Raw genomic sequence first — 25131 nt, 5'->3', positions numbered from 1 at the left:
GTGCAGGTGCAGCAGCGGCAGAAGGAGACAGTCACACCTCATGTGAGCCGCTCTGAGCCGCTCGGATCTTCCACATGAGGCGGCTGCTCCTCCGCCCCGAGCATCTTCCAGAAAAGGATGCGATGTCACAGGATGCTAAATAGGAGGATGCTGCTGCTGCTGCTGGAGGAAAAAAACACACACACTCACACACACACACAGAGCCAGCCAGCCAGCCGGCCCAGCCCAGCCCAGCCCACACAGCCTCCCCGCGGTACACACCCTGCTCTGCGGACAATGGAAACCAGACATGTGACCTGCGCGACGAATTGGATTTGAGTAAAAGCTTGTCATGGTCCTTCCACGGCGATGGTGTAATTTTGTGATGTTTTGATAAATTAACTCTATGTTTAACCAGTACGTGAACGCACCGAGAAGAAAAAGAAAAAAATAGGAGAAAAAACAACTTTGATTCAATAACAAAACATTTATTCAAGCTTCACATTTACATCACCGTTCAAACCAGGCCAGGAAATCTTTTAATGTACAAAAAGATAAAGACACTTGCTGAAGCATACTGGTAGACATTCATCAGTAATGACAAATCACTTTGTCAGTTGGAAAATATTTGAATTATTCTGTCTCTGCAGTGTCTTTCAATGCAATGTGTGAATAATTAGGCTTCTTATGATCCTTAATCTATACATCATCATGTAAATCAATATTGTTAAAGTACAATAAAAAAAACATGATTTATTACTGCAAATACAACCCTCGAGTTTATTAGGTACACCCAGCTAAAAATAATGCACTGTTTTGAAGAGGTGTTGATTCAACTGTATTCATTTGCGTAAAGAGCACTTCTATGTTATTGCTGTACAACACCACAATCATGCAAAAATGATCATACAGTTGAAACAGTCCCAACAAACGCTGGATGTTATAAAAATAACATTTTTTTTGCAGGACATCAGTTTTTGCTAGGTGTACCCAATGAACTGGAAACTAAGTGCATCTTCAACCTGTTTGCCTCCACTCATGTAGCAGGCTTTATTATGAACTACTGGCACGCGTGGTGAGTCGGTCACTTGTGAAATCTCTTGCTCGAATCCTTTGCGTGATCCAGCAGGAGTTGGCATGGAGTGAAGTGATTTCCGTAGACGGCTTCGTACGCCCTCATCTTCTCCACCAGTTTGTCTGCACCGAAGGAGTCCACAAAACGGAAAGGACCTGGAAGCAGTAAAACTTTGTTTAGATAGAATACGAGACATCTGACCTTTCAAAATATAGATGAAATAGTGCAACGGGAGAGACTTTAGGGAGGTAATGCTTTTTCCCCACTGACAGTATACAGATAGAGTATAAGAAGCGCTGGTGGAGATGACTAAGGCTGATTTTCTGACCTCCGAGGAAGGGAGGGAATCCCAGTCCAAACACAGCCCCAATGTCTCCCTCCAAGGGGTTGTTCAGAATACCCTCCTGCAAACACATCACGGCCTCGTTGACGAAGCGAGAAACAAGCCTGTACTGCACATCAGAGTCCGACGAGCTGTAAAAAACAGAGTATTTCAAAAGGTTAAACAAGAACAAGTTTAACAACTATAACATGTATGCAAAATATCGAAGTTTTGAATAGAGCAGTTAAGACTTTTGCAGTTTCTGCAGTGTCATCTTACACAGCAGGATTTGGTGTTATCCTGTATTTCTCAAGGATCTCTCCGATATCTGGGTTGACCTCTTTCACTTTGAGCCCCGGCTGGTAGACGTAGCAACCCTTTCCTGATTTACGGCCTGATGGGGATATGAAAGTAACAAAATAATTTTACAACACATGGTAAATATTAAATATTCAAGTGACCAAGTCCTACAAAGTGACTCCCCATACCCTTAAATCCCATGTCCACCATGGTCTTCAGAACCTCCACGTTTCCACCACCAAAGCGTGAGCCGAAAGCTTTGCCAAGATCCTCTGCCACATGGGCGGCTACGTCAATGCCGACTTCATCAGCCAGTGTGGCTGCACCCACAGGGAACCCAAAGCTGGTGGTGAGTCCATCTAACTTCTTGGGGTCAATTCCTTCCTGTGAATTCACAATGGACTAATCAATATCCTGTATTTATAACATCTATAACTTATGCGTATGCTTTGTTCGAGTGAGCCAACTCTGCCCCATGTTGCTACACAATAAAGAAAGTATTAACAGCTACAGCTTGTACTGTTGCTACCAACCTGAAGTACTCGCACAGCTTCAGCCAACATTGGAGCCAAACACCTTGTTGTATAGAATCCAGGTCCATCCTGCAAACACATTGTTGTCAAGATATTAGTGCAGTGCAATATGTTATATTTAATTAGGGATTTATTTTAAAAAAATGTTTCAAGATCATTTCAAAGTTGTTGTTTTTTTTTAAAGAAACCAAAGCTGACCCCAACAACGATGATGACTTTGCCTTGCTTCAGGCCGACGGCCACAGCAGAGGCTGTAGTGTCCTTTGACGTCTTATCAGTGGTTATAATCTCCAGCAGCTGCATCTTGTCGACTGGAGAGAAGTAGTGCATTCCAACCACCTGAGGATACAGAGACAAACGATGTTCAGAAACACTGTCTTACAAGTTAGAGGCGAACAAAGATTTTCAAATGATGACGCTCCCTAGCACAAACCTTGTCTGGTCTCTTGCTGCCAGCAGCAATGTCCTTGATGGGCAGAGCGGACGTGTTGCTGGCAAATATGCAGTGAGGGGGGACCACCTGCAGGCAGATGTCTGTTAGCTCAAAGTCACAGCTCAGTCACAACTATTAAACCATTGTGAGTACTTTGTGTTTGTAGGCAATGTTTAAGTCTCTTCAGTCACACTTACAGCCTCCACTTCCTTCAAGACGGCATGCTTGATGTTAATGTCTTCAAACACAGCTTCAATGACCATGTCGGCCTTTTCAAAGCCACTGTAGTCCAGCTTGCCAGTCAAGTTGGACAGTATGGAGTCTCTCTCAAATGATGTGATGTTCCTCTTTTTGGTCTTGTCGTTGAGCCTTGTTGGAAATAAAGGTTGAAATGATTCATCAGCATACAAACACACATTTCAACTTCCAGCGGTGATTTGAAAGATTGAGATGCTTCTGTCATCTGGGACCGTTACTTTAGCTACCATTTTTAGATACAGGGTGGCCCTATTTTAACCGTGCAGGCACAATGACAAATGCAAAGCAGCACATTTGGCCACATGAACTGCGTATCTTCAAGTACTATTTTGGTTCAGGTAGGTGCAGCAGCACAAAGTGCCAAATGGCTGAAGGCTGTGCGATATAAATCAAAGGATGTGGGGATTATTACATTCCATATTTTGACACATAACATGACAGCAACTCCACAACTGGAAAGAGGTTTCCCCAGGAAATCAGCTCTAACCTGCAGCCAGATGTAGGATGATGTAGGTTTTTATTCCACGATAGACGACAGAATTAAATGATAAAAATGCTATTGCAATGACATTTTTTTCCAGTTTTATTTCTACAATTGTTTTGAATTGCCAAAATGCAAAACATTAAATGCTGCTTGTACTAAAAATAAAACTGGAAAGCAGTAGCAGTAAGTTAGTGTCAATTACTAAATTGTTGGAACATTGATTGAGGTGGTTGTTGTGCTGCCATGAAAGTAGGATCCTTAATCTGTTAAATATCCATGAGCAGAATGAAAAAAAGTTTGAAGTGATAGATCACCCACCCTTTGTAAACCTGCTGCTCTCCCCTGCCCAGTCCAGCCACTGTAGTGTCCTTCAGGATTGTGTGCACACCTTTGTCCACCGTCACCTGAGCAATACCTGCTCCCATCAGACCTGCTCCCAAGATGGCAAGAGTCCTGATGGTTAAAAACAGACAGACAATTTATCTACCATGTTAAAAGATACAGGGCACATTAAACAATACAAATATTGACCCTTATACTTTAGTTAGAGTACAGCAAAGACACAAGGTGCTGTTTGAAAGGATAGATCTGTCAGCATGAGTAGCAGACCTGGATTTGTACCAGTAGAGAAGTATTTGACTATGACCAAAAACACTGGTCTGAATGTCAAGATTAGGTTGAACATGTGCTCACTGTCGACAAATCACAGAGACCACCACATGAACATGACAGCCACTTACTTCACTTCTCTTTCAGGAGTACCAAAGCGGTTCTTCTTGCAGGCAACTTGACCGTGGTACAGACCAATCAGAGCCCCTGATTCTGAGGTTCTTGCCAAATGACCAAAGTTCTGTCATACACATGGAAATCAGTGATGGTCACTTACAAAGCATGACTGTGAATGCCAAATATACAGATGATAAAGGGTGACAAATTTACCTGAGACTCAGCCAAGTATCCAGCAACAGGACCTTGTTCTACTCCAGTCTTCACAGACTGAGAGAAAATAAAATGACAGTTAAATTTCAAGTCATGTCAAAAGAATAAGAACAGGAAGTCTACTGCAGGATTTCCACATCAAATTAAATCTCATCTCTCAAATCTATCTTTAAAGTTGTTGATTAGAAGGAGCTTTTACTTACATCAATGATTTTCAGGGGTGCTGGATAAAGTCCCTTGCTCATTTTCATAACTTTACCGTGGACAGTTTTGTAAATTTGATTCCGGACAATCCCAAAGCTCATAATGTAGTCTTGAAGTTCTGTAGAGAGATTAAATGTATTATTTATTCAATTTAAGATAAAACAAACACAATCATCTACAAATCAAGACAGCGCTCAATAAATGAAGCACCAACTTACTCTGCATCCTTCCTTTCTCTTTGCGCAGAGGGATCTTCTTGCTGACGATTCCTTTGGCACATTCAATGGCAACTTCCTCGAGGTAGTCGATTGTTCTCTCCTCTGGACTCTTCAGGCCAGGTCCTATGATTCAAGCAGAGGTAACACAAAAATAACATTGATTAATATTAGCAAAACATCTTTATCACGAATAACAACTCATGCACAGTGCAACGCTGATCAAAAAGCACACATTACAAATAAACAAGTAGGAATATTTTAAGACTACTGAATTAAACTAACAAGTTAAGTGATTTATTCATCACGTGCAAGTCAAGATATCTTTTTACCTAGAGGGTCTACGAGCTGGTCAACAAGACCCATCTTCTTGGCCTTATCTGCTCTGATGTTTCTTCCAGTTAGCATCATGTCAAAGGCACTGGGTAGCCCAACCTAAAAGGTAACAGAAGTAAACATGTAAACTGATCTACTAACAAAGAGCTATGTGTAGTCCATGTACTTGATTAGTTAAAACAGTGAGGCGTGCGAATGGAAATTGTGATCAAAATATTGTCACATCTATGTTGAAACTAAAGGGAAGAAACAACCAGGAAGTGAACAGCGATGTGAAGATATTCTTTGAAATGAGAGAAAGTAGGGATAGGATTTCAGTACGAACCATCTTAGGGAGTCTCTGAGTACCACCAGCTCCAGGTAAAAGACCCAGCATTACTTCAGGAGTACCAAGAACTGTTTTCTTGCTCTTTGTTGCAACTCTGTACTGGCAGGCAATGGCAAACTGAAATGTAAAACGAACAATTGGATATCATGTTATTGTCAAATATTTCCAGGGGAGTTTAACATATAGTTTGCTGCTGAAATGTTTACCTCTAGGCCTCCTCCTAAGCATGAGCCATTGATGGCAGCAACAACAGGTTTGGGAGATTTTTCAATCAGCTCAAACATCTTCTGCCCTTCCTGAGAAAGTGTGGTGACCTCCTCTGCACTGCTGCAGCCCTGGATCATACTGCATGAAAAGTAGAATATATGATAAAAAATATGTAGAAATTCAAAAGACACAACAAACCTCTTGGACTTTTCCTTTAAAGACAATGACAAAGCTTAATCCTACAAACATTTCAATATGGACAGTGGATTTAAGGGCATCTCACTTACTTAATATCAGCTCCTGCAATGAAACACCCTGGTTTTGAAGAGATTAGAACAGCACTGTGAACAGCATCGTTTGCCCACACTTCATTCATTACTTCTGCCATCTCCTTTTGCATCTGGACTGACAAGGTGTTAACCTGAGGGGAGATATCACAATATAGGTTCACCTTTCATCCCAGCAGTGAAAGCTGTCAGACTTTAGTCTTAATGATCTCTTACCTTGGAGTTTGGGTCATTAATCCGTACAACAGCAACATCGCCCTTGACTTCATAGTTCACATGTGTGCGGGCTAAAAATAAAGGGAAGATAATGTGTAGTGAGAAAATAATTGTGTCAGGGTGACTTATTTTTAAGCAGATGATATTTAAAGAGCAGGCACTTTTAACACATACTGTATAAATGTGTATATGGGTTTTGGATTACCTAACATGGCAGGAGCTATGGAGAAGGTACGAAAATTATTGCCTGTAAAAACATGAAGCAAAACAAAAACACAATATATTATATATTATTCAGTGCCTCAACAAGTTTTATAAATACACAAAAACATTGCATTTAATCTTAAAAACTGTAAAACCCCCCAAAAAATCCTCATACAGCATATACATGACATGTATACGAGACGCTCAGATAATACTGCCGTGACCTCAGACAGTCTCTGCCATACTGTGCAATCCAGTGGAAAATGACCCTTCACCTAGATTCCCCGCCTACCACAGAGTCACTGTAGCCATCACAAAGGCGAATGAATGGCACAGGTCTTCATATATAATATATCCCTTTTTAAACTGCGTTAACCTCGCCTCAACTACATTGACAGGGACAATGCATAACAAAAAGTGGAAGCTCAAAGTCTGTTTTAAACTTTTATTTCGAGATCAACCCTCCCCTCCTCCTCCTCCTAACTTACGTGACTCCGTAGTAATTTAGCCAGCTAGCTAGCATTAATAGCAAGTTTGCGAACAAGTCGTAACTGAAAAGTACAATAAAAGGTGAAAATGTCAACTATAATTATAAGTAAATGTTCATTTGGGCGTATGTTTGCTGGAAAAAAAACAAAACAAACAACCGTTTTTTGTAATTTACTGCCACACGTTTCTGCATAACATACTAGTTGAAGCTAACAGCTACTCTAACAAGCTAATCTACGACACTTGGCATATGTCACGCTGGTTTTCCTCGTAACGTTAATTAAAAAACCTAACAGGTGCAGTTTCTACCTGTGAAGAGAGGATATCTTCTTGATGTCAATCTGGAGAGAACACCAAGGGCTCGAACACCAGCCATCTTGGGAGCGGAGGTCAGTCAGCTGCAGTGGGTGAAGTGAAGCTAACTAGCTCGGTGGTGTGTCAGTGTGGGGCTGCCCTGCCTGCTGCTATCATTCAAGAAATTCAGAGTGCTACTTGTGCTACTTCCTGAAACGCCGGCTCAATCGAATCCAACGCTGATTGGTTCTCGTGAAAAAATCTCGCACGCCATTGGCTAATTCTGAGGAACTCGCAGCTCATTGGACGTTCAAGCACCACAAGACGACAAGCGATTTCTCAACTCAGCACCTTCCTACCCTCACCTGTCTGGTTGCCCCGTGTCTCTCAAGTTTATCTTTCTATATTTTTCGATATTTTTCAGGCAAATATAAGACTATATATTTGTTATTTAAATAATATAATTATAAAAAAAATTTAAAAAAAATCGCAGCACTACACTGCCACAAGGAGGAGGCAGAAAGCAAACTTCAAACTAAAAATAAACTTCTACTATATATTTGGTTGTTTGTTAAAAAGGCTGCACATTCCAGAAAAGGGGTTTTATCTAATCTAATTATCTAATCCAAAGACGGTATATATTTGACTAATTTGAGTGCACTGATTTATGTGTAGGGTTTAGGAAGAGACAGGTAAATACAGCCTACTTTCTACAAAAAACTCTGAAAAGGTGAGAGACCCTCTTGATTTTTTTCATAATTATATATGTGTTGAATAAACATACACTGTATATGTGGATATGGAAGAAAAATATTGATTAATATGTTTGTGCAGTTTTTAATAATAGTGGTTATTCCTAATGCAAGTAACTAGATAAATGCACACCACAGCCTCTTTTCTGTGACAGACATTTCCAGTCCATACAAAATGAAAACAGGTTTGCATATGCTAAATGGCAACTTTGACACTACTATTTAGGCTACTTAGAGTAAAGAACCCAACTGAAATGATTGTTTCAAAACCTTTGCACCTTTTCCTGAATTGTCATACAAGTGGATTACTTTAGTTAGTTAGTTTTTACTTTACCATGTAATAAACTTTACTTGTCATGTGAAGTTAGCAGTTCTACCAAAGAGACATTTTTACTCCAAAGATGAGAAAACTCTGAATGATTGAATTTGAATAGCAAATTTATTCAAAATTTAATTCATTATTCTTGCTTCTGATTTTTCTAGTCATACCTTGGGATCACAAAAAGATTCACCTGCGGTAGCAACACCTGGCAGCAGAGTGGCCTATATTCTATATTAATCACAGCACAAAGGTGACACCCTGTGTACAACTTGGTGAACTACATTACATGGACCTTTCTTTGGGGAAATGGCTCCTATACAGGCTGAACTGCAGCTGAGAGCATCAATGAAGATGTTTCAGGTTTTAGCATGAATAGGGATAGTTCATACTCAAAACATAACTTGAGTCCTTTATCCTGTAGCCATTCATCACCAGTCGTACATTGCATTTAGTTTCATTTTTTCAGGTCAAAGTTAATAAAACTCTGTGTAAAATGAGCATGTCTCTTGCTTCCTGAAAAAAAGCAACTGAAAATTAAATTTAAAAAAAGAACATAACCAAATGGTTATCTCTTGTATTATCCCATAGTGTCTGGCAGCTCAGACGTTTTCACCATACTAACAGGAACTGATTATTCTTTCGATATGCTGTCTATCTTGGCCCATGATTTAGTTTCATATCACTAAATGCATTCATATCACAAAAACACCCTACACCAAACAGCTGAAAATTTAAAAGCAACCCATAAAAGTATTTCACTACAGAAGAGAAGTGCTAAACAGTGCTTTTGCACAGGTGGTAAAAAAGTATTACACTACACCACTCAAGTAAAGGGTTAGATATGTGTGTACATCATTTGATTATTGTTACTGCACATCTGTGGAAATATATAGGCTATTATAGGCATAATCATAGTTTTTCTTTATGATTTTTCTTTTCTTCAAACTAGTGACTGTATCTGTGGAAAATGTAGAGGTGTAAAAAGTGCCTTTGATTGTAAAATGTAGCCTACTGTGTGAATATTTAATATAGGCTACAATAACATGAAAGTCAAAAAGTCAAAATTACACTGGAGTAAAGTGGCAGCACAATACTGTAAAAACTTTCTGGAATAAATTAAAAGATACCAAAGTACAATTTTTATATATTTTCGTGTCTGATTTTTTTTAAATTTTTAATTGGAAGTAATTTTACAGTTCTGACATTTGACATTATATTGTACGAGGCACACTTGAAAGCAGCACCAGTTTTATGAGGAAGGCGGGTTTATGTGTCGCTACCACGAAAAGAACCAATCACGGATCAGATTTCCACCTAGCAACACCAATGAGAGAAGAGGGACTGGCCTGGTTGCGAAGGTAGTGGTAGTTGTGGTGTGCGCTGGAAGAAGCAAGTGTTTCCTCTGGGCTTGCTGGCTGCTGCTAGGTTTGGTAACAACATTCAGCCTTATATATCTGTCAAGTTTGGCGCATAACTCACAGGCGGTTAACTCTCTTGCGTCGAATTTTAGTTTCTGTATGTTCCTGTTGTAAATTAGCTTGCGAGGTTTATCCTAACCTTGTCCAATAAAAAAAAAAAGAAGCATTATTTGAAGCACGAAATTACGATGCCATCCCCGATGGAGGGATCTTCCAGAGAAGGTGACCTGTTTACTGTGAAACATGAGCTGAAAAATGGTAAGTTGGTAACTGGATAACTGTATAAACAACTCTTAACAACGCTGTTCATGTTATTATTTGGCATTTATCGTGTGGAGAGACACGTGTCAGGGGAGAAGCGTTAGCTGGATAGCTCGGAGGAGCAAACTGTCACTGTCAATGGGGCGTTCATACAGTGAGCGGCGCTAACATTAACGTTACTCAAGTCCAAAAATGGCAGAGGAAGGCAGGCTAACGTTAGCCGACTGACTGTCCTCATTACTTGTAACGTTACTGCTAAACTGTTATCTAACCCTTTCACTAACGTTAGCTAACTGGCACTTATTATTAACCGTTGGTCAACCCCCAGCCAGGTAATAACATTAGCTTAAGCCAGTTGTTAACGTGTAACTAGGTAACTAGGTTCGTGCCATTATCAACGCCTTAACTTTAGCATTAATTACTAAAATGGGTTGGTTTTCCTCGTTTATTTTGTTGTACCCTGGATTGGTTAGCGGTCACTGCTAACTTCTCCCTAACCCAAGGCAGAGCAGTCACAGCTGCAGTGCTGTCAGAAGTCACAAAAGCTAACGTTACCCTGGTTCCGGTCTGCATGTTATACAGTGGTGGACTTCAACAGCTGGCAGGTGAATGGCAAAGCAAGGCAATTTTATTTGTATAGCCCCCCCATTTTTTATAGTTTGTCTCAAAGGGCTTTACACAGCATCATAAGTTAACAACATCCTCTGCCCTTAGACCTTCACATCGACTGGGGAAAAACTCCCCCCAAAAACCCTTTTAACAGGGAAAAAAATGCATGCTGCTTAGCTCTGTTAACTTCACGCTATTTAATCTATATCATCCTCAAGGTGATGTTTTTTTTTTTGCTGGAGTCAGTAACACTGAAGATGTATAGGAGGAGAAGTAGTGTTGACATGTAAGAGCACCATCTCAAAACATGGCTCACACAAGAGCCACCAGCAATACAGTTGAAGTTACTGTAATTTCCTATTATTTGTAACAGAGATTTCAGTGCTTTCAGTGCATGTGTTGAGGGTGAATGGTGGGTCTTCCTGATTTAACGCCAGAGAGCTACTGAATGAAGTTGACAATGCCTCAGCTGTAACTCGTTTTTTAATAACACAGTGCTGCTCTTCAGGCTGCAACATGACTATGCTGCACCCCCCATTTACAGCCCTGCCCTAAATATGCAGTCTTTCTAGTTGTCATTGGCGCTCTTGTGGCTTTGATAAATTTCACATAACATTTTAGCAGCTGTTTCACCTTCAACCTTCACTGTATCCTTGCTGTAGCATTTGTCCAGTGGAGACAATTAGGAAAAAATATTCAAAACACTCAAACTAAGCCCATTAAGACCAAGTCAGACTCTCTTTTTTTTTTAAACAAAATTTTACAAATAAGTTAACCTAAGCGATATCAATACATAGATAATTAGTGTGCTAATCCTCCTGTGAGATATCAAGATTTTTGGATGCCAAATATTAAACATATTCTACAGTGGACGAAAGTGCTATAGTTTCCTAAATTGAGTAATTCAAGGCTATTATAATTCAACAGCTATTATGATGCAAGCTTAAAACTACATCCATGGATTAAATTCAGTTGATGATATTTTTTTTTTTAGATTTATCCCTCCAGTAAACTGAGGAGGTTCCTCTTGTCTAGCAGAAAGGCATCATCTGGTTTGACAACTCTGTCAGTCTATTAATAAACATTGAAATCAAACTTGGCCTTAGCAGGGGGGGGGGGGGCATGACAAGGGTGTTACATAATCAGAACTTCTGACCTTAAATTTGAAGGACAGTTTTGTTGTTTTGAAATGACATGGTATATCGACTTAAATTGCCTAACAGTTGCAGCATTTCTTCTGCGTGTAACAGGGGAGGGGAGATATGCATAGATGAAATCAACCGCTTTAATTGCTCAGTAGCCTATTTCCAGAGTGTGAGACAGAAGGAATGTGTTCACTACAATGGGTATGCATGTCTATGAGCGTGCTATGCTCAGTCAGCTGAACTGGGAGAGTGAGAAAGGCACAAGAAGTCAGTGACAGCATTTGCTTAATCCACTAAAGAATTTGATGGAAGATAATGACCTTTTGCTGGTTAACGTAGCATGTTTGCTCGCAGTTGCAGGGAAGATTGTCTAGATTAGACTGTTGCCTATTTGATTGGGAGTTAAGAAGAGTAAATCAGTGCTTTAGTACAGGAATTGTTGTTGCTTTACGATCTTTGTTTACACGCGGGAAGTCTATTGCTTATGCACATATTCTCTGCAGTATTAACATATTTTTCAATGAATTAATGTCAGCATTATACAGTTCTACTTATGTGCTGATGTTGACCATGCATTCCCTTTAAACACCCGAAAACCGTCTTAACTGACCTAGTATTTTTAATTGCTGATACTCTATATAAAGCACGCTTCTACCTTTTCAGTTTGAAGTTTGCGGTCACAGTCACAGAGATAGTCTCTTCGCATCAAAATACACAATTGCATTATTAATCTCTTGTGGCCATGCAAGGTCCACAGCTGTTGGAAACAACAGTGAAAAACAGGTGATCACCGTCAAATGTGTTTGCAATTTGGCTGTCAACAGTGCTGAATAGACAATGAGAACATATTCATGGGTTTTGACCGGAGGCAGATTGTTTTATTGCTGAAATGTCAGGTCATTAGCTTGATGTTTAAGCCAAGCATCTTTTCACCTTTTATCATTTAAGAACAGCTGTAGGACCAAGATTAAAGGACGTTAAAAATCCTAAAGACTTACTGGTATATCTGCTTAAATGAATTAGAGCCACATTTTTATACTGCAGTCTACATCAGATCTTTAATGTCTCAGTTTTACTACATAGCTTTCCTTTAAGTCATGCTGATTCTCCAGTGAGTTGTCTGAAGTGGCATCAGCTATGGTTGGTGGGAGATTTATAATGCAACTGCAAACAGCGACTCGAGCCACAAACACACTTACTGAGTACTGTCAGTGCAGTGAATATAAACATACGATTTCTCATGTCCTAGATTAGCCTCAGGTGGTAAAATACCTGATGTGGAACGGGGACTTTTCTAGGTCAAGGTACTTATAGATATGGTATCTTTTTGTGGATATGTAAAATACACTGTACCTTTAAGACAGGGTTAATGTTAGAGTTTTTATTAGAGTATCTGTGTATAGAGTATCTTTGTCTTCTTATACGAGCTAAGTAATAAAAAGCATCTTTCTTTTTTTTTTATTTCTCTCCTCACTTCAGCCAACCTGACAGGCCATGTAGAGAGGGTGGGCATTGAAAACTTTGAGCTGTTGAAAGTGCTGGGCACAGGAGGTGAGTGAATTTGTCTTTCTGTGTTGAACAGACCATGACAGTCATGACAGTCTGGCACCTGATATTCTGTGTTTTTTGGTTTTTTTTTTAATAGATAAAGATAAAAAGAATGTCTTACCCGTAATTTCTGTTCGAGACTTTGCTCTGTCTTTTTCACCACCAGCATACGGCAAAGTGTTCCTGGTCAGGAAAGTGAGTGGTCATGATGCAGGGAAGCTGTATGCCATGAAGGTTTTGAAGAAAGCTACAATTGTACAAAAGGCAAAGACTGCTGAACACACACGTACAGAGCGGCAAGTGCTGGAGCACATCCGCCAGTCTCCATTCCTCGTCACACTTCACTATGCCTTCCAGACGGATACCAAGCTGCACCTCATTCTTGGTGAGGATGTTTTTCACATTAATACTTGTTCTGTTATGTTTGCACAAGCAAAATAAATGGTTAATGATTATCTTTAATACAGCAAAAGAAGCAGATTTTAGCAGGTGTATGAATTTGTATTATTTTGGATAAAACATGGTTAATATAATATATTTTATTACAGATTATGTAAATGGTGGGGAGCTCTTCACACATTTGGTACAAAGGGTGCGATTTAAGGAGCAAGAAGTAGCCCTGTACAGTGGAGAGATTGTGTTAGCACTGGAGCATCTACACAAGGTAACCCGCCAGATTCAACACAATCAAACTGTCTTTTATCTACTGCCGCCTACATGCTTTATCTTTAACGCATCATGGCCAATCTGTCATTTTTTCTGGTGCAGCTTGGAATCGTCTATCGAGACCTGAAACTTGAGAATATCCTACTGGATTCAAGTGGTCATATAGTTCTCACAGATTTCGGCCTCAGTAAGGAATTTGATCAGGTACAGTATGACTTAACATGATGTGATAAAACTTCTCCATCTTTCAGCTTCTCAGGAAAGTGTGCAGAACAGCACTTGTCTCTCATAATCCTGGACACTTGCAGAATTTTTTTTACAATATGTATCCTCTGTATTTTGTGTCATAATATGCCTTCTAATATCTTTCCAACAATGCATTTATGTGATTTTTTTTTTTTTAACAGATGGAAAGGGCTTTCTCTGTCTGTGGCACCATTGAGTACATGGCTCCAGAGATTGTGGAGGGAGGAGAGTCTGGGCATGACAAGGTAATTTTGTAGTCCTATTTTTTATGCTGTCGTCTGTTCGATCCAATCAAGCAGCCCACATTTCACCCTCTCTGTTTTCCTGCATGGGTGCACCCTCTCCAGTGAGATTTTGTCTTTCATTCTGTTCAAAGTCACGGGTGGGTGCTTTTTTTTGCATTGCAGGCAGTGGACTGGTGGAGCCTTGGCGTGTTGATGTACGAGCTTTTGACTGGCGGATCACCATTCACAGTTGATGGAGATGAGAACTCGCACACAGACATTGCCAAGTATGGATTCTCCCTGATCACCACCACCCACAGTATTCAGCTAGGCCTCAAGTTATAATTGCTCTGCAAGCACTGACCGTGTCTGTCTCACACATCACAGGAGGATCTCAAAGAAGGATCCTCCTTTCCCCAAAGATATGGGACCACTGGCCAAAGACCTCATCCAGAGACTCCTCATCAAAGATCCAAAGAAGAGATTAGGCTCGGGTCCTAATGGAGCAGAGAATGTAAAGAAACACGCGTTTTACCAGGTGGATCTCATTGCTTGTCTCGAATATTTCACAATGTTTAGAAGAAGTCGATAGCAGGGTGGGCTGTAACTTTACATAATGGGGCCGCTTCCACTGAGCAGCATTTAGGAAAAATGAGTATTTGTATAACTTTGTTAATAAGGACTGGGATGGACCAGACTAACATTTTTTCTTTTTTTAAACCCACTTTAGAAAATTAACTGGGAGGACTTGGCAGCTAAGAAGGTGCCTGCTCCGTTCAAACCAGTGATTCGGGATGAGCTGGACGTCAGCAACTTTGCAGAGGAGTTCACAGAGATGGACCCCACCTACTCCCCTGCAGCTCTGCCCCAGAACTGTGACCGCATCTTCCAGGTAGGAGAGAAGAAAGTGATGTTAGAAAACCTGACTTTTTCTCTCTCCATTGTGACTCATGGTTTGTTGTGTACAGACAGGAGTATTCCTTTGTGCTCCTTGCAGGTCACTGCACAGGACAACATTGATATTTGCATCAGTTTTTGTGCTGATGTTTGTCTGGGCTTTGGTTGCAGGCAGAGTGAAATGTTGACACGGATGAAAAATTGCATTATACATTATCCACTTTTTGTCTGTGACTATATTTGACATACTCCACAGCAATTGAAGTAATCAAGTGAAGTTTTGAATGTCCTCAAAAGGTTGCTGTAAGTCAACATGAGTCTGTCTGTGTGCATTGGTATTCAAATTGACTAAAGGGTCTTTTATTGAAGTAATTGCTGCCATATGCAGCTCTTATTGAAGTAACAGATGTGAATGACTATTTTTGATGTAGCTTTGAACCATAATATGGCCCACAACTCTGTGCCAGCTGATGGCTGTCTGATGTATTGCATGAAATTTCAACTCTGATTGCCTTCTGGATCCTTGAGCTCGGTAGATCAATAGATCCATTAACGGGCTTCTCTCATGGAATAAAAGGTTACACTTTGAGAGCATCACCACGTCTGTCTCGGTTACGCCTTCAGTCTTTGATTGCCAACTTCATCTTGGCTTTTTTCGCTCTCAGCTGCCATTCACATAGTCTGAAATTTTGTGGTCTTTATAATTTGCAAGCCTAGCAATCTCTGAGATAACGACAGCAATCCCAATTTTAAACCATGCACTTGCTCCCCCACAGTGCCTCACAAAACAAAATTAAAATTGCATTAAGAGCGCCAAGATGTAATTTCACAGCAGAGCAATCAAATATTCAAGCCTGGCAATTTAGGGCATCTCATTCATTCAGCATCCATCCTTCCGTCCATCCATGGCTGTCACTACATACCACACAGCTGTGTGTGCGTCGGTGAAAAAGGGAGAGAGAGAGAGATTAATGCCAGCTCAAAGCTCTGGGCTTCTCACAGCTGGAATTATGCAGGCAGCGCTTCACAATGACAGGTCTAACAATAGGAACAGCTGGACAGCCGCTGTCACTCATAAATTAACCGAATTGGGCTTATTGTGGAGCTGACAGGCTGGGTTGGCAGAGAGACGTTTGGATAAAAGTGGGCAAGAATTTCAAGTTGCGAAGTAAATATCAAAATATGTAAACCACATTAGATGTCTATAAATGTGATATAAAATGCTGCATTTCTTTCTTGGGCTCTAAACTGCATCAATGGAAGTTTCCTTTTCCTCTGTCTATATACTCGAGCACTCTTTACTGTATGTTAAAGTGAAGTGTACACATCATGAGTTTATGTGTCTCTCTGTGCAGGGCTACTCTTTCATGGCCCCCTCCATCCTGTTCAAGAGGAATGTGGTGATGGATGACCATGTCCAGCTGTGTGGGGGCTCTGAGAGGCCGGGCTCTGCTGCGGTGGCCCGCAGTGCCATGATGAAGGTAAGATAAATGGACTTGGATCCCCCTGCACAAACACACTTAAGCTAATGGCTGCTGTCACAGACGGATGAGTTTTTTTCCTTCCTCTCCATTCCACTAGATATCTGTCTTTTTTTTAACTGTACTTGTTTTACTGCTCTCAGTCAGCGTCGGCCCGAGTACTTATTGAATTTTGTTCATGAACGCACTTGTGTACATTACCTGCAATGTAATGCTTTTTGAGAGGGCAGTAGTGAATTGCTTTTCATTGGTTTTTCTGCCTCTCATTTTGTTTCAAGCTTTCTCATCAACATCCTTTGCACCCGCTGGTGTTGAAATGTCTTCTTGTCGATTTAGGTGATATGACTCAGAGCTCTTTCACAAGCTTAAACTGATTTTAAGATTTGATATCTCTTTTGTAATATGGCTGGTATGAGTTGTCAATAATCATCATAATGCCAGTGTCAACTTGGTCAGAGCCTGCTTATATCCTGTTATGCTTAGAAAGAAGAAGTTTCAGCCGAGGCAGCAAAAGGTGTTTATGATTCTAATAAAGCTACAGTTTTGCTTTAATGTTTCCCATAAAAAACAGGATGCCAGTTTAAATGTTTCTTGTTTTGTCCTGTGGTCATTTTCAAGATCTAAGTTCACCTCTATAGATTTTGTTGCTGTGTATATTTGCCACCTCCATGTTTTGCTCTTCTTTTTTTTAAATGCAAATGTATTTTGATTAGGTTACAAAAACAAGGGAAGTCTACTGAGTTCCTCATAAAAGAGATATCACCACAGAGTTCTGCTGATCACTCTGTGGCAATATAACTAAAACATTTTATAAAACAAAAAAATGTTTGTCATTTTGACATCAGAAACATTTCCCCTGCGGGGGAAATTGTTTTTCTAAAGAATGAATCTGAATCTGAAATATTTCATGAGTGAGCAGAAATGCAAGCCAACCTCGCTCTTCCACAACAGAGTCTCTTTAACTGTTGAAGATTTCAACCTGATATCATTAAAAGAAAAATAGATTAGGACTGATATGTGCTTCTAGATCATATTGCATCTTGGCATTCAAGTGACACCTACATAAGTTGTGTCTTTTTGTGGAGAGAGGAACTAGAACATGGCACCATAAAAAAAATGTGTTAAAGACACAAGCTCTGTACACTATTTGCCATGGGTCCAGTTACTAATGTAACCAGCAAGCAAAGTACCAATGGCCTACAATTAAGTATTGCACTTAAAGAAGATAAATGCCATTAGAGAGCTGAGGTCATATTCAAATGAAGTGTGGACCAGTTCGATTGAGTTTATTGAAGCTTTATTTATCTACACTGATTGATATGTGTCGCACCAAAACATTTGACATAACACTGAGATCGACTGCAATTACTGGCCACTTTGATGCCAGTTTAAAGTTTATATTTGTTTTCCCCTCACAGGACTCACCCTTCTATATGAGCTATGAGATGGACTTGAAGGACAGCGCTCTGGGAGAGGGTAGCTTCTCCATCTGCAGACGATGCACACACAAGAAGACTGGGCAGAAATACGCCGTCAAAATTGTCAGCAAGAGGTACAAGCTCACAGCCTGCTCACTCTGATGTGTTTGTCCTCATAGATCCCTCTGGCTCTCTATTGTGTTTACAGTCAGACAGCCACCCTGATCCTCTCTATGGCAGAATTTAGACTGTTGTCAACGAAATTTTACATAAAGCATGATGTTAGAAAAGTTGGTTTTAACTAATGAATGCAATGAAATGTCACAATTTGACTTGATTATATAATTTCTCACGTCAAATACATGTAAATACACCTCTTCCCAACCCACAATCTGGATTGTTTTTGGCGGCAACTGCTACAAAATGACCTTTGATCATATGTGTCAACAACAGTCTTAGACTAGATTCCTACACGTCCCTAATGACTGTATAGTACCAAATATTATGGCTCCAGTAAGAGTGAACCTCAAGGGGGCAATCCTCCTGACACTCAAATCCAGATGGGGATGTTAGGAAAGTAAATCTAGCTTCATGTTTTTTGTATGTTTTTTGTATGTTTCTCCATGTCCGTATAAAAAAGCAGCACAGGGTTGCAAAGCAAAATTTGATAGAAATATCTCTGAAATGAAAAAGTTTTTTGCATGAAACTTCCATGTAACTGGAAAAAAAAAATCTGGAGACTAAAACTGCCCTCTGAAAAGTTATTCTCGCTCTGCTGTGTGTATATGTGTGTGTGTGTGTGTATTTATGTTGTATTTTGTGACAGTTTTCTGTTTGTGTTTCTCTCAGGATGGAAGCGCAGACTCAAAGGGAAATAGCAGCCCTGAAGCTGTGTGATGGCCACCCTAATATTGTCAAGTTACATGAAATTTACCATGACCAGGTGAGGTTCATCGCAGCGGTTACATTTGCCACCATAAATTCTGTTTTTGCATAGTTCTCTGTGGAGCCTGTGGGGACTGGAGCCTTATTAAGTCCTGGAACTGGAACAAGGCAGATTAATGGGGGGGGGGATGCTGGAAGCCCTCGAGGTCTTTTCTCTATCTCTTCATGTAGTGTCCCATAAACATCTCTACGTGTGCTCAATAATTTGCACCAAACGTATTTTTAAACTGCAGCTGTACAAACGGCCATTTTACACCGCTGAATAAAAACAACCTAGATTCACTTGCACTGCTAAATGAGCCGCACACTCAACCTCAAACTGAGTGTGCATATGTTCCAAATGTAGCTTACCTCCGTTATTGGGAAGGTGTGTCTGACTGTGTACAGGTTCATTAGCCCCCGCTCTTCAAGCCCAGGAGCACCACTTTAGTCCTGATGAGCTCAGTGGGGTTATTACTGTATCTCAGAGGCCTGTGACCCAGATCAAAGCGGCGCTGCCTCGCCTCGCCTCAACCGAGTCCTGCCTTTGTTCCCCAGACCCAGCGCTAATGAGAAACTCTACCCTGCTGCCCAGACACATTATTCCCTTCCCACTTTGTTTGGCTCCTTCTCTTTTACTCAACACCATTATGGTTTGATCTTACTCCCATGGGGTATGGGATCGGCTGTTTTTGCTGATCTTATTATGCAAAAAAAAAAAAAAATCCCTATTTCACATGTTAACATTCTGCTGCTTTCAACTGGCAGTTCAGGCTCCAAAAGCAAGATTGATGATTTATTGGTTAACACAAGTTGTTAATATTTGTTTAATTGCAAACATGATGTGAATGTCTACACCCACTGTGTTTGTCAGAGCTTGTCAAAGAATAAAGACAGGGAATGGGTGTAACAAGATTGAGAAATGTAAATATTTTCTCTCCCGTGTGTGTGTGTGTGTGTGTGTGTGTGTGTGTGTGTGTGTGTGTGTGTGTGTGTGTGTGTGTGTGTGTGTGTGTGTGTGTGTGTGTGTGTGTGTGTGTGTGTGTGTGTGTGTTGTAGCTGCACACGTACCTGGTTCTGGAGCTGCTTGGTGGAGGTGAGCTGTTGGAGAGGATCCGCCGAAAGCAACATTTCAGTGAAACAGAGGCCAGCCGCATCATGCGCAAATTGGTGTCTGCCGTCAGTCACATGCATGACGTAGGAGTGGTGCACAGGGACCTTAAACCGGAGGTATTGGACGTATACTCAGCCAGTAGAAATTCTGTTTAATGTCTGAACACACTGTGCCTTTTTGTGACAAGTACAGCCTGACTGGATCATAAGCCTTTGAAAGAGAATTACTGTGTTTCTCTGAACTTTGTATGATCTGTCGCAATGTCATTCTGACTCTGCAATCTTCTGCAAAACAAGAGTAAAATTGTTTCACCCTAACATGGGTCAAAAGTACCTGGTCAGACAAGTCTTGATGTCCAATTTAGTAAGCTCTTGAATGCACCAGTTTTGCTTGGCAGAAAGAAATGATTGCTGTCCGTGTCTCGAATTGCCTTGCAGAACCTGCTCTTCACAGACGAGAGTGAGAACTCTGAGATAAAAATCATAGACTTTGGCTTTGCGCGCCTCAAACCACCAGACAATCAGCTCCTGAAGACTCCCTGCTTCACTCTGCAGTATGCTGCTCCAGAGATACTCAAATATGATGGCTACGATGAGTCCTGTGACCTGTGGAGTCTGGGGGTCATTCTGGTGAGTGGCTGTGGGATGACTGAGCCGTGCTCAGGTTAAAACAAAGTACTGGTGGCTGAACTGTTTTTTGCATTATGCATTATTCAACTCAATGTTATTCACAGGGGAAAAGAAACATATCAATGCTTCAGCTTTTTAAATTGTTTTTCTTGGAAATGTGTGATCCAATTTAATGTTGAGTTCATCAAGATTATCAGTAAATTACCGAAAATCTGCAAACATTTATGCAAGGAGAATCAGATTCAGCTTTTAGATTTCTTAGTGTATTTGTAAATTAGAAGATTGGCAGGAGTCTGTCTGCTGGAAATTTTTAGTATTTTAACCCTTCAAACCCACTAAACAGAATGTTTACAGCACACTATTTAATATTTGATATCGTGTGGATTGAAGTTATAGGATACCGAGAGAAGAAACTTCCACTTTGATAACACTTCTGAGACTCTAATAAGGACTAAATAAAAGATCAGTGATTAGCTCTATTCAGGAACATGATCTTAACATACTTTAGACTGTAACCTTCCACAATACCTCAGGAAAGTGACCTGATTATATAAATGTCATCATTTATAAGTCTTTTCAAAATCTACAGCTCCAAGCTCCACTTTAAAGTTGTTCATAATACTTTTCAAATGAAGCATCAAAAACCAAATTCATGAGCTCCATACACTGTTGATTTGTTGATGTTATAAACATTTTCCATTAGGCCATTCTGATAAAAAAGCAATCAGGTGTTATTTTAACAGATTTTGGCTGTGTGTGTGTGTGTTGGTGTGTGTATGCACAGGCACATGTATGAATGCATATGAGTGCATGTTGTAGTTAATCTGTTTTGCATGATATTCATCTCCCTCTCGTGTTCGGCGCTACAGCCCTTCAGCATCCTGTGGCGAGCTGACACAGTTAAATGTTCGCCACAGAATGACGAGCCACCAGCCCCGGCGCTCAGAGCCGGTTAGGGCTGCGCTCATATGAAACAAAAGCTTCCCGGCAGCGGAAATGTCATCCTAATTCAACCTTTTTCTGTGCAGAGGAGGAAAATTAAAAGGAGAGGTAGAAAGGAGGAGGTGGAGAGGGTACACAGGGGGGCGGAGAGTTGAGAGAGAGATTTCTGTTGTTGGCCAGTCATCCGTACCGAGCCTGGTCTGTGCAGTCCTGCTTCGCACCGTCGCCCCCTGGGGGGATATAGGGGGTAGTGTGCCTCATGGAGCTTTGATGAAATGGCTACTGACAAGCTGTGTGCACAATGCCCTGGAAGCAAAGTGTGCCAAGACAGAGGGAGAGAGAGCAGGATCGGGGCACGACAGATCGTCTACTGCCAAAAGGGCCGGTCCCAACCACTGTCATTTTAATGAGAAAACCAGGGGCAGATAGAAGCAGGCCAAGGTGAGAGCACTGTGTTCATCCAGCTGAGCACAGACCGCTCTTCTGTTTTAGTGCTGGTTCAACCACGGTCAACAACATGCAGCATGACAATACAGAAATGTGGACAGTCGTGATCGGTCAAGAGCTCTGTCAGAGCATGTTGTTATTCCAAATGAGTTCTTGAGAAAAACAAAGAGCGCAGAGTAGAGTGTAACATTTTCCAGCCCACACTGGGCATACAAACGATGTCAATCAGATTAACACTGTAGAAAGTTCGCCCTGTGTGTTCCTGTTGTCTTGATAGCAGGCTGTGTGGTTTTTTTTCTCTGTTTGCAGTACACCATGCTGTCAGGCCAGGTGCCTTTTCAGTGTCAGGAGAAGAGCCTGACCCACACCAGTGCTGAGGAAATCATGAAGAAAATCAAACAGGGGGACTTCTCTTTTGAAGGAGAGGCCTGGAGAAACGTATCCCAGCAGGCCAAGGACCTGATACAAGGTGAGGATGGAAGTGGCAACTCACTATCAAGCCCAGTAGGTTTTCCTTTTCCTTGATGGTGCACATCATTCCAGTATAGAGGGCTAAAAATAGTGAAAATCAGCATTTTATTTTTTATTACGATTGAGGCCACTTCACTCTTCACAAATGCACATGCACAATATAGGAATAGAGAGAGGATATACAGTTGTGTTTTCTGAATTGCATAATGAAGCTAAGCATTTGTTTGCATTTGTATGTGAACCCTCAACTCACAAAGTCGCCCACAGAGGCAGAAGAGGAAATCGCTTCCTCTCTGCGCCTCACTCATGGCTCACCTTTTCACCGGCGTATTAAGAGCACTAAAGGTAATTATCTGTGTCTCGTTCCTGCAGAGCTGCTGACGGTGGACCCAAACAAGAGGATTAAAATGTGCGGCCTCCGTTACAACGCCTGGCTCCAGGACGACAGCCAACTTTCCTCCAACCCACTCATGACCCCGGACATTCTCGGCTCCTCCACCGCCTCCGTCCACACTTACGTCAAAGCTACCTTCAATGTAAGAGATGATGTCGGCCGGGATTTCTCAGCCTTTTAGCTGCATGTTGCAGATTTGAGTTAATGTTAATACTGGCAAAATATAGCTGCTCATAACCTGCACCACTTTTAAACTGTTCAACCTGAAAGATAAAATACAGGTGAACAATACTGGCGAATTGTCCAATATGCAACAGACAATGATAAATTCATTAATCTCTTAAAATAATCTATGACAATTTTGACTAATTGCTGAAGTCAGTTTTAAAGTAAACTAAATATTCTTTAGTTTAATTGTTGGTTGGACAAAAAAAGTTATTTGAAAGCACCAGTTACGAGAAAAAAGACAAGAAAATCATTTGGAGATTAAGTAATAATGAAAATGAGACATTGTTGCATCTGTTCTCCAAGGAACTGTTAAAAGCTGTACTTAATGCATGAAAAAGAAAAAATAATAATTCAAAGAAATATCCCCCTTCCTTCATTAATTCATTAATTTTTTTTGTCTAAAGGCATTTAACAAATGCAAGCGGGAAGGTTTCCGCCTGCAGACAGTGGACAAGGCGCCACTAGCCAAGAGGAGGAAGATGAAAAAGACAAGTACCAGCACAGAGACCCGCAGCAGTTCCAGCGAGAGTACCCATTCCTCATCGTCCTCCTCCCAGTCTCAGGAGAAGAGCTTTCCAGAGGGCGACGCCAACCCGCAGCCCTCAAACAGCACTCCTCTCACCACCCCTGTCAACACACCCGTGGCCCTGGGAACAGACTCTGAGCTCCAACCAGCGCATCCAGCCTTTCACTTCTCAGAAGGACAGTGAGGCATTGAGAGGAAAAAGGAGATTCAGACAGTTTTGCGAATGGCGGGAAAGCTCCGACCGGTGTAGAGACGGCTCTGTTCTCTTTCTCTCTGTCCCTGGCAGCTCTCTGCCTCTGGCTCAATTGCATGGACGTCCGCACGTCTCCAAAACCAAGCATGCAGCAGGAGCAGCAACCTTCACCTCAGTATCAATCAATCAACCATCACTAGCAATAGCCTTTCCCTTTCTTTTTCCTTCACTTTCACACACAGACTGTATAAATCAGGGACTGGACCAGGAAGAAGTTGTCACCGGTGTCCAAAATGAAAAAGGGCTGTCCTACTGCCGCAGGTCCAGACAGACAGTGGAGGGACACCTTCAGTCTCGTCGAAAGATCACAGCTCTGTCTGCTCCATTTACCTGTCTCTGTCGACGCCTCCAGAGGTTTTCAAGGGAAAGTCGTTGTGTTTACACCTGGACGCTTTGTACTTTTTTGTCAAAGGGAGAGAAGAATGCAGTGTGCTGCAGCAAATCGTAACGTGGGTCCACTTCTCTTACGCGGGAAGTCTCTGCAAGATGGAGCAGGGTATTTATATGTGAAATTTAGAGACTGAAATTTATTTATGATAAGCTATATTGTTAACTTATTTATGGTTCAGACCCATCTGAAAAGAGAAAATAGATACAGTGAGTCTTTAAAAAAAAGATATTTTGTGTAAATGTGTATGCTATTTCCCTATCAACTCAAAAGACTGTTTCCATGTAGTCAGGTGGTTGTTCATATCTCTTTGTACTCTTCAGACATCAATGCTTCTAGTCAAGTCGTTGAGACACTGCTAAGTAGACATTGTAAGATTACCATAGCCTAGGCAAGAAGAGATTAATGCCATTAGCCACTGGTTAATGGTTGAAAACCGGTTTGTTGAATTTATGTCGCAGACTTTTAAAAAATATTTATGGAGCCTGGTTAATTGTGGGATTCAACTGCATCCGTGTCCAGTGGTCAAAAAAGCCAATTTGCTTACATAAGCAAAAATGTAAACATCTTTTTGTAGAAACAACCAAATGTGGATTTAGTATGTTCAGCCAAATCTGTGGTTTTATTGTTGTATGGGGAATACTGCTGCCTGAGGGGATGTGACCCTACAAGAAGAGCTATATTTAGACTTTTTTGCCTCTGATGTGGGAGTCTGACTGCTTCAA

General features: G+C 41.0%; 2 protein-coding genes across 2 annotated transcripts; one reads left to right on the top strand and one right to left on the bottom strand.

Annotated features, from left to right (window-relative positions):
- Positions 1-446: 446 nt before the first annotated feature.
- hadhab (hydroxyacyl-CoA dehydrogenase trifunctional multienzyme complex subunit alpha b) lies at positions 447-7285 on the bottom strand. Its single transcript, XM_083998171.1, has 20 exons — positions 7119-7285; positions 6322-6363; positions 6117-6187; positions 5901-6034; positions 5613-5751; positions 5404-5523; positions 5075-5177; positions 4746-4868; positions 4527-4645; positions 4324-4380; positions 4125-4234; positions 3703-3837; positions 2840-3011; positions 2643-2729; positions 2408-2548; positions 2210-2278; positions 1865-2060; positions 1656-1770; positions 1383-1528; positions 447-1209 (listed from the first exon to the last, which is right to left on the bottom strand). Exons 1-20 carry the CDS (start codon positions 7183-7185, stop codon positions 1064-1066), a joined length of 2292 nt encoding a protein of 763 aa, XP_083854297.1. The 5' UTR covers positions 7186-7285; the 3' UTR covers positions 447-1063.
- A 2277-nt stretch (positions 7286-9562) lies between these two features.
- rps6ka5 (ribosomal protein S6 kinase, polypeptide 5) lies at positions 9563-24804 on the top strand. Its single transcript, XM_083998447.1, has 17 exons — positions 9563-9853; positions 13090-13161; positions 13325-13543; positions 13707-13822; positions 13927-14028; positions 14232-14315; positions 14478-14581; positions 14682-14832; positions 15025-15186; positions 16547-16672; positions 18091-18224; positions 18940-19033; positions 20074-20244; positions 20566-20757; positions 22456-22615; positions 22990-23153; positions 23644-24804. The coding sequence occupies exons 1-17, from the start codon at positions 9784-9786 to the stop codon at positions 23947-23949; spliced, it is 2427 nt and encodes an 808-aa protein (XP_083854573.1). The 5' UTR covers positions 9563-9783; the 3' UTR covers positions 23950-24804.
- Positions 24805-25131: the final 327 nt, after the last annotated feature.

This window comes from Trachurus trachurus (assembly GCF_905171665.1).
Source record: "Trachurus trachurus genome assembly, chromosome: 22".
In the NCBI taxonomy this organism is placed as follows: domain Eukaryota; kingdom Metazoa; phylum Chordata; class Actinopteri; order Carangiformes; family Carangidae; genus Trachurus; species Trachurus trachurus.
Note: the sequence above shows the minus strand (reverse complement) of the source record. Positions and strands in the feature narration are given on the sequence as shown.

Bases quoted from the DNA above. Each gene is read 5' to 3' on its own strand.
- hadhab (XM_083998171.1), bottom strand. From the start codon at position 7,185: ATGGCTGGTGTTCGAGCCCTTGGTGTTCTCTCCAGATTGACATCAAGA. The intron at 6,035-6,116 runs GTAAGAGATCAT...ATCTCCCCTCAG, and splicing joins TTAATGACCCAAACTCCAAG to GTTAACACCTTGTCAGTCCA. The intron at 1,210-1,382 runs GTCAGAAAATCA...TACTGCTTCCAG, and splicing joins ATTCCCTCCCTTCCTCGGAG to GTCCTTTCCGTTTTGTGGAC.
- rps6ka5 (XM_083998447.1), top strand. From the start codon at position 9,784: ATGCCATCCCCGATGGAGGGATCTTCCAGAGAAGGTGACCTGTTTACT. The intron at 14,582-14,681 runs GTATGGATTCTC...CACACATCACAG, and splicing joins TCGCACACAGACATTGCCAA to GAGGATCTCAAAGAAGGATC. The intron at 22,616-22,989 runs GTGAGGATGGAA...TCGTTCCTGCAG, and splicing joins GGCCAAGGACCTGATACAAG to AGCTGCTGACGGTGGACCCA.